Source organism: Botrytis fragariae (genome assembly GCF_013461495.1).
Source record: "Botrytis fragariae strain BVB16 chromosome Unknown tig00000274, whole genome shotgun sequence".
NCBI classification, from domain to species: Eukaryota; Fungi; Ascomycota; class Leotiomycetes; order Helotiales; family Sclerotiniaceae; genus Botrytis; species Botrytis fragariae.
The window spans coordinates 64,645-81,001 of NW_023501007.1; the positions used below are offsets into that span (position 1 = coordinate 64,645).

The 16,357-nt window shown below is 22.5% G+C and overlaps 1 protein-coding gene across 1 annotated transcript; it reads right to left on the reverse strand.

The window, feature by feature from the left end:
* Positions 1 to 12,549: 12,549 nt before the first annotated feature.
* Bfra_012330 (putative mfs multidrug protein) lies at positions 12,550 to 14,300 on the reverse strand (the record flags this gene model as incomplete). The annotated part of the gene is made up of 4 exons (XM_037342647.1): positions 12,550 to 12,695; positions 12,840 to 13,184; positions 13,609 to 14,030; positions 14,095 to 14,300. 4 exons carry the CDS (start codon positions 14,298 to 14,300, stop codon positions 12,550 to 12,552), a joined length of 1,119 nt encoding a protein of 372 aa, XP_037187369.1.
* Between the last annotated feature and the right edge of the window lie 2,057 nt (positions 14,301 to 16,357).

The window sequence follows — 16,357 nt, forward strand, 5'->3', positions numbered from 1 at the left end:
TAACCCAATAATATAATATCAAATTATATAATCTTTAAATATTAAATTATATTTATTTATACTAGTTATATTTCTTATAAAATATTTCTATCAAATTCTATTAGTTATTTATTAATTAATTATAATTAATAAGAATTCTATTTCTATTAGAATAAAACTTTTAAGTACTTTGTAATTTCTAATATAATAAAATTTTCTATAGCCTCTAAATCTATTATAGTAATTTGTATTTATTTATTTATCTTGATTTTATAATAAATTTATTCTATTTATCCTATAGTATTTAATTGTAATATAATTTGCTTATTTCTATTATTCTAAATAATTTTATTAATAAATATTACTTATTAAGATTCCTTCTTTTCTAAATATATAATACTTATTCCTAATCTTATTCTATTATCAAATAAATCTTTTTATAAAATATATCAGTAAATCCCTTGGATAACTTTTATTATTATATCCATAACTAATAATAATAGTATAACCTAAATTTAAACATAATATTCTTCTCCAACTTTTCTATATAAAAACAAATCCTAATTTTCATTTTGTTCAAATATATATTAATAGAATATTTCCTATAACTCTCCTTTATCTAATTATTAAAGATATTCTACACTAATCCTTTCTATAAAGAATATATTTATAATAATTCTAAACCATAGAATTCAATACTAATCAATATATTTCACCTTATATACTTTTCTTTCCTTAATATTTACTATACTAAAATCCTCATTAATAATTCTTTTATTCATATCCTCAAATTTCCAAATATAATAATTCTATTAATCAATCTTTTGGATTGATTATAATTCTTCTAACTGTAGATCTTTATTTATTTATAATAAATATTTGATTTCCTTTTCTTATTTAAGTTTATTTTCATAAACTAATAATAATATAATTAGCTCTATTATATTTGTAATATATAATTATAATATAAAAGTAGTATTAAATTGATTCTTATCAAATTTATTCTTAAAGTTGTCTTTTTTATTTTCTATTTTCTTATTTCAATATTCTACTATTTAATATTCTGTTTTTCTATATTCAAAGCATAAATTATTTTCTTATTTTTGTTTCTTTTTCTAATTATTATTTCTAAATATATAATATATAGTATCTAACTTTATAAAATCCCTATATCTCTATAGATTATAATATAATCTATTCTTATTCTTATAATAATATTTTTGCTTTTGATTTCCCTAGGATTTATATAATCTTTGATTTTATCAATATTAATAAAGATAATCATTTGATTTGATAGAGTTTTAGATTAGATTGTTCAAATTTGTATTTTCAATAAATCTTTTTAATTTCAATTTGATTTTTGATTTGAGTTTTTTATAATAATGACTTATAATAATAATATTATTCTATTTAATTATTTCTATATATTTTTAGAATTCTATAATATACTTTAATACTAACCCTATTTATTTGAAATTGAAAATCTTATTTTTTATTACCTTTAATTTATTAAAGTTCCTAAAAATTCTATAAATCTCTATTTTGAATTCTTCAAAATCATTAAAAATAATTCAAATAGATTATATATAACCTTTATTATTATATTCAAAATAATCTTACAAATATAATTAAATTTATTTACTTATTTCTCCTTATAAATAAAACATAGCTTATACACTTTTAGATTCTATAACTATAAACTTATTTTTATTGAATCAGAAATAGATTTCTAATTACAAAAGAAAAATATTAAATTTCTATCAACTATCTTAATACTTATCTAATAAAATTATTTTAAGAATTTTATTAATAATAATCTCTTTTGGAACATCAATTATCTTAATATTAATAATATTTGCTACTAATATAAACTAATTTATAGTAAGATTTCTAAATACCATATTTAATAATAATTTATCAAATTAATACTTGAAATAGAAAAGATACTTAAAATATTATAAAAACTATTTTTAAAATCATATAAAAATATTTAAAAATCTCTCAAAATAATTTAAACTAAACTTCAAATAGAAATTTAATAAAATTATAATTAATTACAATTCTTATAATTATAATAATAAAACTAATAATTATTTTTAAACATTAAACTTGATATTATAATAAAACCTATTCTCTTATATAAATCTTCATTTTATTTGAATAATTAAAACAGTTAATCGCTTTTAGAATACTATTATTCCTAAGCTATCTATTATAAAACACTAATCTCATAACTCTTAATATCCTAGCTTATTCTTTTATTCTAAAACTAATCCCCTAAAACATTATTAATTCTAATAAAGCCTTCTTACTTACTATATTCTGTCTTTTCTATAATCTATTATTCTAGGAATTATATTCTAGATTTCTAAAGTATTCTATAATTAATACTATATATATACCTAAGACTTCCCTTAAATACCTAATATCTATTAAAAGATTAAGTGGAAGAGGCCTCTATATTAACTATATTACTACGTATATAGACATCTTAATCCTCTCTTACTCCCCTTAAAGAGAATCAAGATATTTGTTTATAGTTTATTTAATCTAGTCTGTTTAAATAATTATATTACTAATCACAATATATAATTAATACTAATAATTTCTATTCCTTTTAATACTCCCCTATAAGAATTATCACCTTCAATCTCCCCAATTCTCTATATCTCTATTATTTCAATCCTAATATCTCTTTGAACCTTTCAAATATTATTCTTATTAAAGGTTTGATTATTCTGTTTACTATTATATTCAATATATTAATATAATTAATTATTATTTTTTCTTTTTCAATAAAATTCTTAATGAAATAATAATATATATTAATATACTTTAATTGTTTATATAAATATAGATTCTTAATTAAAGTTATTACTTTTTGATTGTAATTGAATAATATCTCTATATATAAATATATATTCCGTTTTTCTAAAATCTTTGAATATTTAAACTAATTATTTCTTTTATTTAATGAATATTGCTATTGATATATATTTGAACTTAATATTTAATATTATTATTAAATTCTGTTTTTTATTAGTTTACAATATTAATCCTTTATAGAATATAATAACTTTCCTAAAAATACTTTTCTAATTATATCAATTACTTATTTAGTTTACATTAATAAAGATTTTTATAATATTTACTAATAGATTATACTCTTTTATAATTTGATATTATATTCTTTCAGATTTATATTTGAATTTCTAAATAATTACAGCTCTCAGATATTATATTAAGTTTTTTATTTTTATTCTATAACATTTTATTAGTTTTATTATATATTATAATAGTTGATTTAATATAAAGAAGATATTTGATTTTATATATATTGTTGAATAAATGAGATTATTTATAATTTATTAATATTCAATAATATCAATTAGTTTATTGTTTTTTATAATAAATTATAAATATAAATAATTAGTAGTAGATATTTTTTTAATATAATACTAAGTATATGAAATTCCGAATTTGGTAAATATAATTTCCAGATATTCTTTTTGGTTTAATGTGAATAATCTGTTTGCTTGATCTTTTATAACCCTAATATCTAGAATCTTATTAATCTTTTTTAGGTTTTTAGTATTGAAATATAAGAAGAGTATTATAGAAAATCAATTAAATTAATCTTTTGAGATTGAAAAGATAATTATATTATTAATATAAATTAGTAAATTGAATTATTAAATAATATATATATATAAATATAAATTAACAAGATTTTAAATAAAGCTCTAATTAATTAATTTAGATTTTAAAAATTGATTTCAATTTTATCTAGTTTATTTAAGACTATATAAATTTTACAGTATATATAAGATATATTTATTTAATATATTGATTTTTTGAAATAATATAAAATATATCTTTTTTTTGAAATAGGATTTTATAAAAATATTCTTTATATTGAAGTACTAATATTCTAAGTTTTTTTTTATAGTGATTATTAAGAATAAATAGAATATATTGAATTACATTATAAAAATAAATATTTCATTATAATTTTTTCTAAGAATTTAATTAAAACCTTTTATTATTAATTATACTTTGAATTTCTTAATTTTATTGTTTTTTGTTTTTATTGTGAATACCTATTTAGTTAAAACAAGATTCTTTTTTTTCGATAAAATATATTCTTTTTAAATACTATTTGTAATCAATAAGCTGATTTCCTTTTTAATAGTTTACTTCCATTTTTCCTTATATTTAGGATTCGAGATTATTTAATTATATATAATAGAGATAGAAATATTTAGAATCTATTTTATAGAAAAGATTATATCCTTACTTATCGAACTTCTTAAAATCAATTAAAGGTTTTTAAATAATTTCATTTTAATATTTAGATTGATTCTTAATATAAGAAATATAAAGATTATAGTATATTTGATAGTATTTTCATTTAGATTTATTAAGAATATTATTATTATTACTCTTATTAGTTTTTGAATATATTTATTTGGTTTATTATTGTTTTGTTTATATTTTCAAAAAGAATATTTTTTGAGAAAATCTATATTTATATATATAATTGAAATCTCAATCAAAGATTTATTAATTATAAATATTATATTTAGTATTTCTATTTCTTTTATTTTTGGAAATAAAATTGGTTTTATAAAAGAATTGATTTTGATAATATTCTTTTTATTATTTTTATTAAATTACTAAATATTATTGATTTTAAATATATTAAAGATTACAACTTTCAAATATTCAGGAATAATAATATTTTATAATAACTTAAATAAAGATTCTTATATCTTTTATATTTTATAAAATCTATCTTTTGATTTTTTATTAGAAATAATATTCTTTATATTTTGAAATTCTAATATAAAGTTTCTTATTCTTAGATTTAAGTTCTTCCCTTTTTTGAATTTGTTTATAATTATTCAATTTGCTTATATAATATAATCTAGTTTTAGTAAATATATTCTAATATATTTATTAATTATATATAAATATTTTATAAAAATATCTATTTAGATTATATCTTATAATTTGTTATATTATTAATTCTTTAGAATTATTTTTGAATTAATATATATATAATATTTGCTTTTCTATATTCTATAATAACTAATATCTAAAGTTAATTTTATAAATATTTTAATAAAATTAATAATATTATTATTAATAATTAATTTAATATTTATTCTATTTCTATAGTATATATTATATTCAATAGTTTTATTTCAGAATTCTAATAGTAATTTAGTTTTTTTTAATATAACTTTTATATTAATTTTAATAATACTAATATTTTTTCTAATAATTCTATTCTAATAAAATAATATTATAATAATTAATTTCAATTAGATTTTAGAGTTTTATTTCTTAATAACTTAAATTAGTTTTAATATATTATTAATTCGAATAGCTAATATTTTATTATTTATATCTAATTTCAATTTAGTTTTCTATTTTTTTAGTTTTAATATAACTTTATTTTTTGTTTTTAGAATTAAAGTTTAATTTATTTTTGTTTAACTATTTATAATTAATAGAAAATAACAATTTCCTTATAAAGACTTTAAAAATAAACTAATAATATCAAAATAAATAAATTCTAATCTTTTTGTTTTATAAAAATTAAATTATTTTGAAATTAGATTCTTTATTTTAATAAATATATAAACTTTATATAATATAACTTATAATGAATCAAATTATATAAAAAACCAAATTAGATATTTTTATATTAAAATTTGTATATAAAGATATTTAGAACAGCTTTTTATATTTTTATAAATATTAAAAATAATTTTATTTTTTTTAATAATTAGATTTAATATTTAATAAAAATATAGTATTAAAATTATAAAATACTTTTTAATAATATCGTTCTTGAATTAATACAATTTCAAAAATTCCTATAATAATTTTTGTTAAGCAAAATCGAAAATTTGAAAGAAACTTTAATATCTTTATTAAAAAAGATTATATCTTTATAAAATTTTGTTATATTAAATATTTATATTAAATATATTATACTTCAAAATATCGAAACTATATTTTTAGTATTTATAGAGTTATAAAAAATCGCTTTAAATATCTTTATATACAAATTTTGCTATAAAGATATCTGATCTAATTCCTTATATAATCTAGTTTATTATAAGTTATATTATAAAAATTTTAAATAGAATTTTGATTAGTTTTCTTAATATAATAACTTTATAAAGATTTTATATCTTTTTTGAATTAAGATAATTAAATTATTTATATTATAATAAATAGTTTTCTAAATTCTTAAATTCATTCAAAAAGATTTTTATTATAATTTCGTTTGATTTTATATTATTAATAATTTTTATATTTTGAAAAGCAATATTTTTCTATTTTTTTATAATATTCAAGATTATATAAATTCCTTTATTTATTTTTATTTTAATAATATTTATTTTATTTTTTTGAAAATATATATAATTTAAATTGAATTTATCCTTAATTTAATTTTATAAATCTTTTTTTTAAAAAGAAGATTGATTTTTAATCCTAATATATATAATATCTTTAAAAATAAAATTATATTTTTGTTTTTTAGCTTTATTATAATAATATTTATTCAATTATAATATATAACTTTCTTATTAACTTTTATTATCTTTTTCTTTATTTTCTTGATATTTTTAAAAAGAGAAAGTTAATTAGTTATATATAAAAAAATATTAATATCTATATATTAATAAAAAAGAATAATTTTATAAGTAAATTTTCTAAAAATAAAATATTTTTTATTATCAAACTCTTCTTTGCTTTTTAATAAATCAAAATTAATTAAAAGATTCTTATTATTTACAAAGTAAATATAATTATTTCTTTTCTTAATAAATAATATTTTAATTATCTTTTTAAATATTTCTTTTCTTAATAAATAATATTTTAATTATCTTTTTAAATATTACTTTTCATTATTTAATTTTATAATAATTATAAATTAAAGTTTATATAAATATAAAATCTTTATAATTATATAGAAAATACTTTTTTTATTTATAAAAATAATAAACATAAATTTTGATTTTATTATTTTGATTTTATTTTATAAATAAACTTAATCCTTTATATTCTCTTTATTATTTTGGGATTATATACTTTTTATTAATAATATAATTTTATTTTATTTCTTGAATATTAAGTTCTTTAATTATAAAATACTTAATCTTGTTTTTTATTATTAATATACTTTGAATACTTATAATATTAACTATTATTTAATATTCACTTAAAAAACTTTTAATTAAAATTAAAAACAAAGCTTTGTTTTTATATAAATCCTTAAATACAGAATTAATAATACTAAATTTATATTAATATTCTTTTAATTTATTCTAAACTTTAATAATAATTATTTCTAGATAACTAATAGATTTGAAAATAAATATTTGAATTATTATCAAATATAAATTAGCTATAATATTACTAGTTTTTGAATATTTTGATTTCAGATAATTTCATAATATTTATATTATATTATATTTATCAATAAGTGCTTTATTATTACTACTAAATAATCTATATATATATAATAATATACTAATTTTATCTTTCAAATATTTGATTTTCTTATTTAAATTAACCCTAATATTTATAACTTTGCTTTTTTTGAGAATTAGAAAAACTTTAATATTATTAACTTTTATTCTAATTTCTTTAACCTTAGTATACTCTTATAATATAAATTCAATTATATAAAATCAATTCTTTTCTTTTAATTATATTTTTATTTATTGAAATTATTAATTATAAATCTTTTAAATAAGATTTAGAATACTTTTTGTTTACTTTTTGATTTTATTTATTTTGATATCTATATAAAGAATTTACAAGGTTTTTTTTTTCCTTTTTCTATATAAATAAATTCATATAGATTATAAATATAAATATAATTAGTATTATATACCTTTTTATTATATTATATATATTTTGTTTATAAATAATATTATATACTCTTTCAATTTTACAAATTAATAGTAATAGTAATTATAGCATTATATACTAGTCATAGAGTAATACTATATATTCTTCAACTTTATAAGTTAGATTATAATAATAACTATATCAATTATATTCAGAGACTATACTAATCAAACTTATAACCTATTAAAAGATTAAATAAAAGAGATCTCTATATTTATTATATTACTATACATATAGATATCTTAATTCTAACTTGCTCCCCTCGGAGAGAACTAATATATCTATCTATAGTTTGTCTAATCTAGCCTGTTTAGGTAACCGTATTACTAATCACAGCACGTGATTAGTACCGGTAACTTCTATTCCTTTTAACAAATAATTTAAATATTACATTAATATTTTAAATCTTTTTTTTATAACTTTGTTTATAGAATATTTTTTTGATAATAATAGTTCAAAGATTAAATCTTTTTTTGAAATTCTTATTTAGAATTGTTATCCAAATTCATCTCTACTATTATCTACTCTGATTATAATAACTTTTGAATTAAACTCTTTTTCAATTTGATTAATTAAATTTATTAATATAAATATAATAATATTCATAAACTTATTTTTTATATATTTGATTTATATAATTCTAATTATATTATTAATAACTAGAATAAAGTATTTATTATTATTCTCTAAGAATTCCTGAATTCCTAAAAGATCTATATAAAGATAATATAATCTTATAGAAATATAAATAATAGTATACTTATTAAAATACCTATTTATTCTTTTTGTAAAATATAGCTTACAAACTTTTCAATTAATAATTTTCCTTTTTTTTCAATATAATAAAAATTATTTGAAGCTTTCTTTAGTTTCTCTAATTGATTATAATTGAGATAATTAAGTTAATAATATATAATCTCTATTTTATTATTATTTGGATTAATATTTTTAGTTTCAGAATTTAAGTGAATTATATAGATATAATGAATAAAAGATTATCTAATAATATAATTCTTATTAATTCTTTTTATAGATATTTTGAATTATCTATTTTTCTAGTAGGAAATTAAGTCCCTTTCAAATATAACTTTTTATTTATTTAATATAAGTATTTCAATTGATATAAGATAAGTGAATTCGAAATCCTTAATATACTATATATCTCTTAGAGTAAGATTCTTAATTATAATTATTTTAAAGATAATATTGAAAATATTTATATTACTTATAGTTTTTATATACTAAAAAGTATTCTAATATATAATATTTTGAAAATTTATAAATAAACTAATAAAATAATAGAAAACTCTAGAATTAAGTATTTATATATAATTATTAAATATTTATATATATATAGTATTAGCAAAATAAAAAGAAATAATATATTTTGAATTTATTATTATAAAATATATAATAATTATATATAGAGCCTTTATTAACTATCTTATCATTTCTTATTACTTCTTTAACTTTAATATAAATAAAACAATCTTTTTATAGAAGTTATAATTAGAACTATTTATTTTAATAATTTTGCTAATCTTTAATAAATATATCTCTCTATTATTTTCTTGATATTCTCTATAACCTCTAAATCCTTTTCTTTTTTAAGCTTTCTTTAATTTATATCCCTAAAAGACTTTTTATATAATATAAACTAATATAAAGTTTATATTAATTTAAGGAATTTTCTTAATTTACTATAAAATATATAGTATATCTTAAAGATTTATATTCATAAATATAATGAAATTATATTATATCTATCAAACTTCTATATCTAATAATATATTTAAAAACTAAGTATAAACGTTTATATCAATAATAGATTACTTTATTTTAGATATTTTATATTTATATTTAATAAGGTAATTAAGGAAAACTTAAATAATTTCTATTTTTGGATTGAATTATTTATAAATAAATAGTTTTTAAAGAGTCTGGATATATTAAGGATTTATAATATTATTGAATATTAATAGCTTTATTTAAATATTTAGAAGATTATTTACTATAAATAAAGATATTAGTTGAAAGTAATATATTAGGGTTAAATAGGAATTAATAATACTGATAATAATTTCTTTCTTATTCTTTCAATTTATAATCTCTAAGTGAAAGCCTACTAATATCTCTTCTTCTTTTGTATATATTCTTAATATATTAGCTCCTAATATTGTAAATGTAATATATTTATAAAAATCTATTCAATTATTGTTTTTAAAGATAATAAAAGATCCATACTTTGATTTAACTAAAATCGAATTTATTATATTTGAATAATATAAATTTTCATATTAAAATATATTATAAAAAAGATAAAAAAGAAGCTTTTTATAATACAGTACTTATAATTTGTTAGAAATAAATAATAAGTTATATATAACAAATAATATATTAAATATATATATTAAATCTATATATCCGGGAAGTCTGAAAAAGGAGTTTTATAGTGATATACATGTACTACACACATACTACACATGTGATTTCCAACAAATTTAATAAAATTTAGAAAAAAAGATTAATTCTATAGTAATTAACTATTAAATAGCTTTAAAGCTTTCAAAAACAAAAATCTTGAGAAAGAAAGCTTTATTATAGATATCAATATAAAATCAATATCAGGCCAATTATTATTTCAATATTAAAGAGTTTTTATATATATATATATATATAGCTTTAGAAATAGGTTTTTAAAGAAATTAATAAAAAGTCTTATTATTAGGCCTATATCTATATTCTATACTAGTCGTCACCTTGTACACACTCTAATACACCTTCCCTATAATACTAATATTTGAAAATCTTAAAGTCTCTAAGACCTTTTGAAATCCTTATTTTCTTTTCTTATTAAAATTCAATAATAAACAGGTTACAAAAAGAATCAATTTGATTTATTAATAATAAAAAGCTCTATTTATTATTAATAAATAAATATATTAAAATTATAATATACAAAATAGAAATTTATATAAGGATTTATATTGAATTCCTCTTCATTCAGAATATTAATTTTATCACTATAGGGAATCTAAAACTATTGAACTCCGGTCTATAGAAGCTTTCTATATATATCTCTAAAACGCTAACAGAGCGGCTTTAGAGTTGTTTATATTGAACCCTCCCTAATACCTCCGATTTATTATACTAAATCGACTAAATCTAATGGTGTATAAACAGTCATTAGACTATTGATTATCACTACGTAATCAAAATCGCAATATGAATGACTTTATAATAAAATCCTCAACTTCATTTGAATATATAATCTTCAACTAACAAACACCCTTTATTCTACCAGATGTGGTATTCTTCTATTACAATTATAAAGATTTAAAAACATAAAATCCTATAAATATTTTAGAATCTGTAATTAAACAACTTATATTGGCCAACAGACATGGATTTGCGAAGTTAGAGACTTGCTGAATCAATCATTGTCCGAATAATGATATTAGCTTTCAAACTCAATGTCAGTAGAGCGTCTGTATGAACTACTTGGACATTTATCGTGCCACTTCGACAATGTTCATCTAATTATTGATGCTCTAAATGAATACAGAGATGACCGTTCAAATACTATACGACTACTAGCTAAGCTTAATACTACCAGAAACAGTAACATCAAAATCATCTTGGCGTCGCGACCGGAGCCCGATATTTAGCAGCATTCGGAAGAGTTTTCAAATTTTTCGATTGCGGCATACAGAAACGATCTGGAACTCTATGTTCATTCGGAGATGAAAACTCGCTTGCGTGATGAACGATTAATTCTCCAAGATGAACAGAAGCTTAAAGAAGAAATCATCCAACGGGAATGTGTAAGCTATTTCAGCCTAATTATAACTTATTTGGACTAAGAAAACATTGGCCTTTTAGTTCGCTGGGTAACATGCCAACTCGATTATCTATGTCGACTAGATAACGATAAAGCAATCCGCAAAGCATTACACTCGCCTCCTCCGATATTATTCGAAATATATAAGCGAATCCTAGATTGCATTGATTTCAATAGTAATAACATAAAGAAGCTGGTATGTTATGTTCTAATATGGACTATATGTTCCATCATTCCTTTCTCGATATTGCAACTACTCGAAGCCATAGTTATCGATCTGGGCGATAAAGCTCAAGAAGAAGACGGTATTTCGACCGAGAAATTTATATTAGAAAGATGCAGCAGCCTTGTGAGAAGAACTAAAAGCTCAGGGAACACGTATGTCGAATTGGCACACTTCATGGTGAAGGATTTCTGACTGCGCAAAGTTGAGAGCCCCGCCTCTCAAGAACGCCACGATCCTAACCGTTGCAATTCGTGAGAATCGCACCCATAACAAAGACAAATCGTTTTATCGGTCTATTTTCGTACAAGGACGCCGGGGATATTAAGAACAAGCTAGATGTCACTATTACCGTTACTACTGTAGTAGATTTGGATTGAAGAACTGGTGCAGTACATGGACAGGCACAGTGCATTCTCTTTTCATTCTTTCCCATTAAATTCTTGTAGTACAAGAAGGAAGTTCGTAATTTTGGCCTGCTTCAAGGTGTCCGAGCGCAATTCAATCTACCTGTCAACACTAGATCGACAATAAAGGTTGAATGATGCCCTTTCAGCTGTTCATCATTCCTTTAGAATGTGACCTGAAGGTTCGATTTCATTCTAATCTTTTCTCCACGTCTCATAAGTATGAGAGGGACCGGCATGAAAACCAAAGCTACAAAGCCAAGAACCGAATTGCCCCACCCGAGACCCAAATTATTATACAGAGCTGGTCCTACAGGTACCGTTATTAGTATCTATGCAGCAAGAAGGTGTGGTTTTAAATGGGTATGAAATAGTGAGTGGCTTCGATTAACTCAAGTATATGATGTTTGAAATGGCGTGAATTAATTCACCAACCAAAGCAGGGAAGCCTTACCAGCCAAAGGGGGAAGAGCTCCTACAACACATCTCATAGTGACCATCGCTGCAAGAGAAGAGGCTACGTGAATGCCAAAAGCATCCACAAGGTAGCTGGAGGTTGGAACTATCGTAACAGCGACTCCAAATCCAAGAATTGCGGTTCCCAGCACAGGAACAATCCAGTGATTATGTCCCTGGGCTGACCATCCGTAGAGAAACAGACCGATTAGTAGTGTAGGACTACCAATAACCATGACAAGGAGACGATGTTCAGGTTTCATGTTTCCAGAAGCCTTCATCTTCTTGACGTATCTGTCCAGCACAGCGCCGCATACGAAAACACCAGAGGTCATTCCAATCCCTGAGAGATACGTTAGTTCATAAAATTTGAATCGATGCGAGTTGATAGCTACCCATTCCCAGGAATGTTAATTCCGCAGCGCCCGTGGAAAAGTGATATATATCCTGAAAGTCTTCCGTAATGCTGGTCAGAAACAGGTAGAAGTAACCGAACACCATTGCGACATTTACGGCCAGTAGAAAGATCATCGGGGAGAGGGAAAGCATCCTTGCCGGTCATATGAGAACTTTTTGGAGGAAGTCTTTCTTGGTAAGTTCGGTACTAGCGGGGAAACGACCCTGGTCGTGGTCCCCTAATTCTTTGCGGCGTTTCGCCATCTTCAATTTCAGAATCCTTACTTTATACGTTTCCCGAAAGATCAGTATGAAGGCGAGTTCGAGAACCCCAGAAAAAATGGCTACGAACCGGGATATCCATCTCCAACCGATTGCCTCCGACATGTAACCTCCTATCAGAGGCCCAGAAACTGGTCCGAGTAGTGGAGCAATCCCCATAACTGCCATAGCTCTCCCTCGTTCCTGTATGATGAACATATCCCCCACTATGCTTGAGTTTAAGGTTATTGATGCCACCGCAAATCCATTGAAAAATCGAAAGGCAACAAGCATTCCAATGTTTGTACTGAGTGCACCGGCTATGGAGAATACAACGAAAAGCACATTTGCAATGTGATAAATCGGATATCTGCCATAGACCTCAGATAATGGAGCCGCAAGCAAAGGCCCACACGCTTCCCCGAGTTCCCAAATGGACACCACAATATTGATATACACTTTACTCGCGTTCGGCGAGATCTCTTCGAGGATTTGTGGCGCCGCAGGAGTACACATCCCTGTAGCAAGGTTACTGAAAGTCTCACTGTTAGTGAATGACAGATAAATGAAGGCCTAGGAGCTAAAGAAATACTCACACGACCAAGGTCATGGCTGATATCACGCCGATGATAGACCATTTCCTAAATTTTGACCAGTTCTGTGGGTCTTCGGATCCATGAAGCTCATAAAAACATTGGGAACCTGAGCCTAATTCCACTATCTGTTGTGTATTCTCGATAAATCCTGGACTACATTCTGCCTTAGCACTCTCAGTTGTGGATGGCAAGGCTTGGCTAGACATAGGACATGTACTGAATGATCGGAAAATAGCTATGGCAGATTTCTAGTATTATAAAAAATGGTAATAATCTTATATAGTATTATTTCATGTATTGATATCTCAAATGTTAGGAATATAATTAAAATAATCTCAAATAATATTTTTGATATTTCAGTCTTTACTTTTTTTGAAAATAATATTATTTTAGTCTTTTTTTTTAATATTTTCTAAATAGAATTTTCTGATTTTTTTAAATTATTTTAAAAAATCAAGAAATTAAAAAAAATATAAATTTAAAAAAGTTGAATTTCTTTTAAATATTTTAAAAAAAATTAAAAATGAAAAAGTTAAAAAGAGTTCAAAAATTGAAAAATTGGAAAATTGAAAAACTAAAATTTTTGAAAAGATTAAAAGAATTAAAAAAACTAAAAAGATTAAAAAAACTAAAAACCTTTAGATATTATAAAAAATTCAAAAAATCAAAGAAATAAAAAATAAAAAATATATTGGGATTAAAATAGTAATATTTATAAAATCAAAATGATCTGAATTAGTATATACTAAACCCCAATTAACACTTTTGATATTTGGGGTATTAATATATGAAATAATATTATATGGGGTTATTACTATATAAAAAAAGTATTATTCTGATGTATTATTCAAGATGAGGCATAGCATCAATAGAAGTTTCAGACATTTTATCAGCAGTACTAGTTTTGTGCATGATGTTATTATGATTGAACATTCATATGATTATCCTATTGGATGACGGATAATACCATTCGTATCTGAGCCTGTTATGGGGTATCAGAACGGCCTGATGCTAATTCCAAAGGCAACGCCCAACCAGAAGTCATATTCATTATACGACTTGCCCTTTCAGTAACAATCAAGTCATGGTATCATGCATCTGAGCCTTTGAAGGACATAATTTCTATCTAGATTCTAAAGATCTTCAAAAATACATGGAAGGTGTATACAGTATTGAAAATATACCCGGTAGTCATACCCTTGCCTTTTACCAGCCCTACACTATGCAGACGGCCCTGCTGAACATATCACCGTGCGCATCGGCTGCATGCAATAACACGATTGACGCACCCTGTATCAACCTGCAATTGCAGTGCGTTCAATAGAAGCCGAAGCGAAAGATTATTTGTGTAGCTTTGTGGCGACACCGGGTAGAAGCCTTATGGGAAGAAATACTTTTTTGCTCTGAGATTAATAATATCTTACATAGACCGAGGATTCTCTAGTTCCAAACCCTAAAATTACGTTGAATCATCTATATTTTGCAAATATTTTTAACATTAATGCTAGCAATGAGGGGCAGTTGGGAAGACCGTCGTCTGTTTAGCCAAGACAGTAGTTTCGAGGTAGACTCCCGGGGAATTGCGATTCAGCGGGCTTGCCTACGATTTCGGAAAGTTCTCTTAACATTGTTCATACTCTCTGTGGGTATCAACATTTTGATTGGTATGCAAAACCTATTAAATACCACTAAAGATCGGCCCACAAATCTTCAGCATCCAACGCGTTTTGGTAAGCAAAAGTCATGGCCCCATACACTTCACAGTCATGATCTCGATGTATACTATAACAGCACATCTCGAGTGGAACATTCCAAAAACATTCGACCATCACAACGAATTTGACAGCAATAATGAAACCTTAAGAAATGAGGCGTGGGCATCGATCAACTACGATAGGGGATCGATCGCTTTGACCCATGAGTATGCGGACTCGTTAGGACTTCCCAGCGCTCAAAGATTCCCTTGGGATGATAGGAAGGGGCTTTTCTTCTTGAATGCCCATCACAGCCTTCACTGCTTGGTATTTAGATCACCCCCCCCCCCCCCCCCCCCCCCACCTTCCAATCGATTAATCTATGTAGCTAACTAGAGTTTGCGCTTTTAGGTCATACTGTATTCTGTGATGCACGAGTTACGGGACAACAAACCTCTGAGCTACACGTTCGGGCATGCTTTGTATTGTCTTGACACGCTGAGACAAGATGTGATATGCTTCGTCGATGATACTCCACGATATACTTCTGAGCTACACCCAGGTCAATC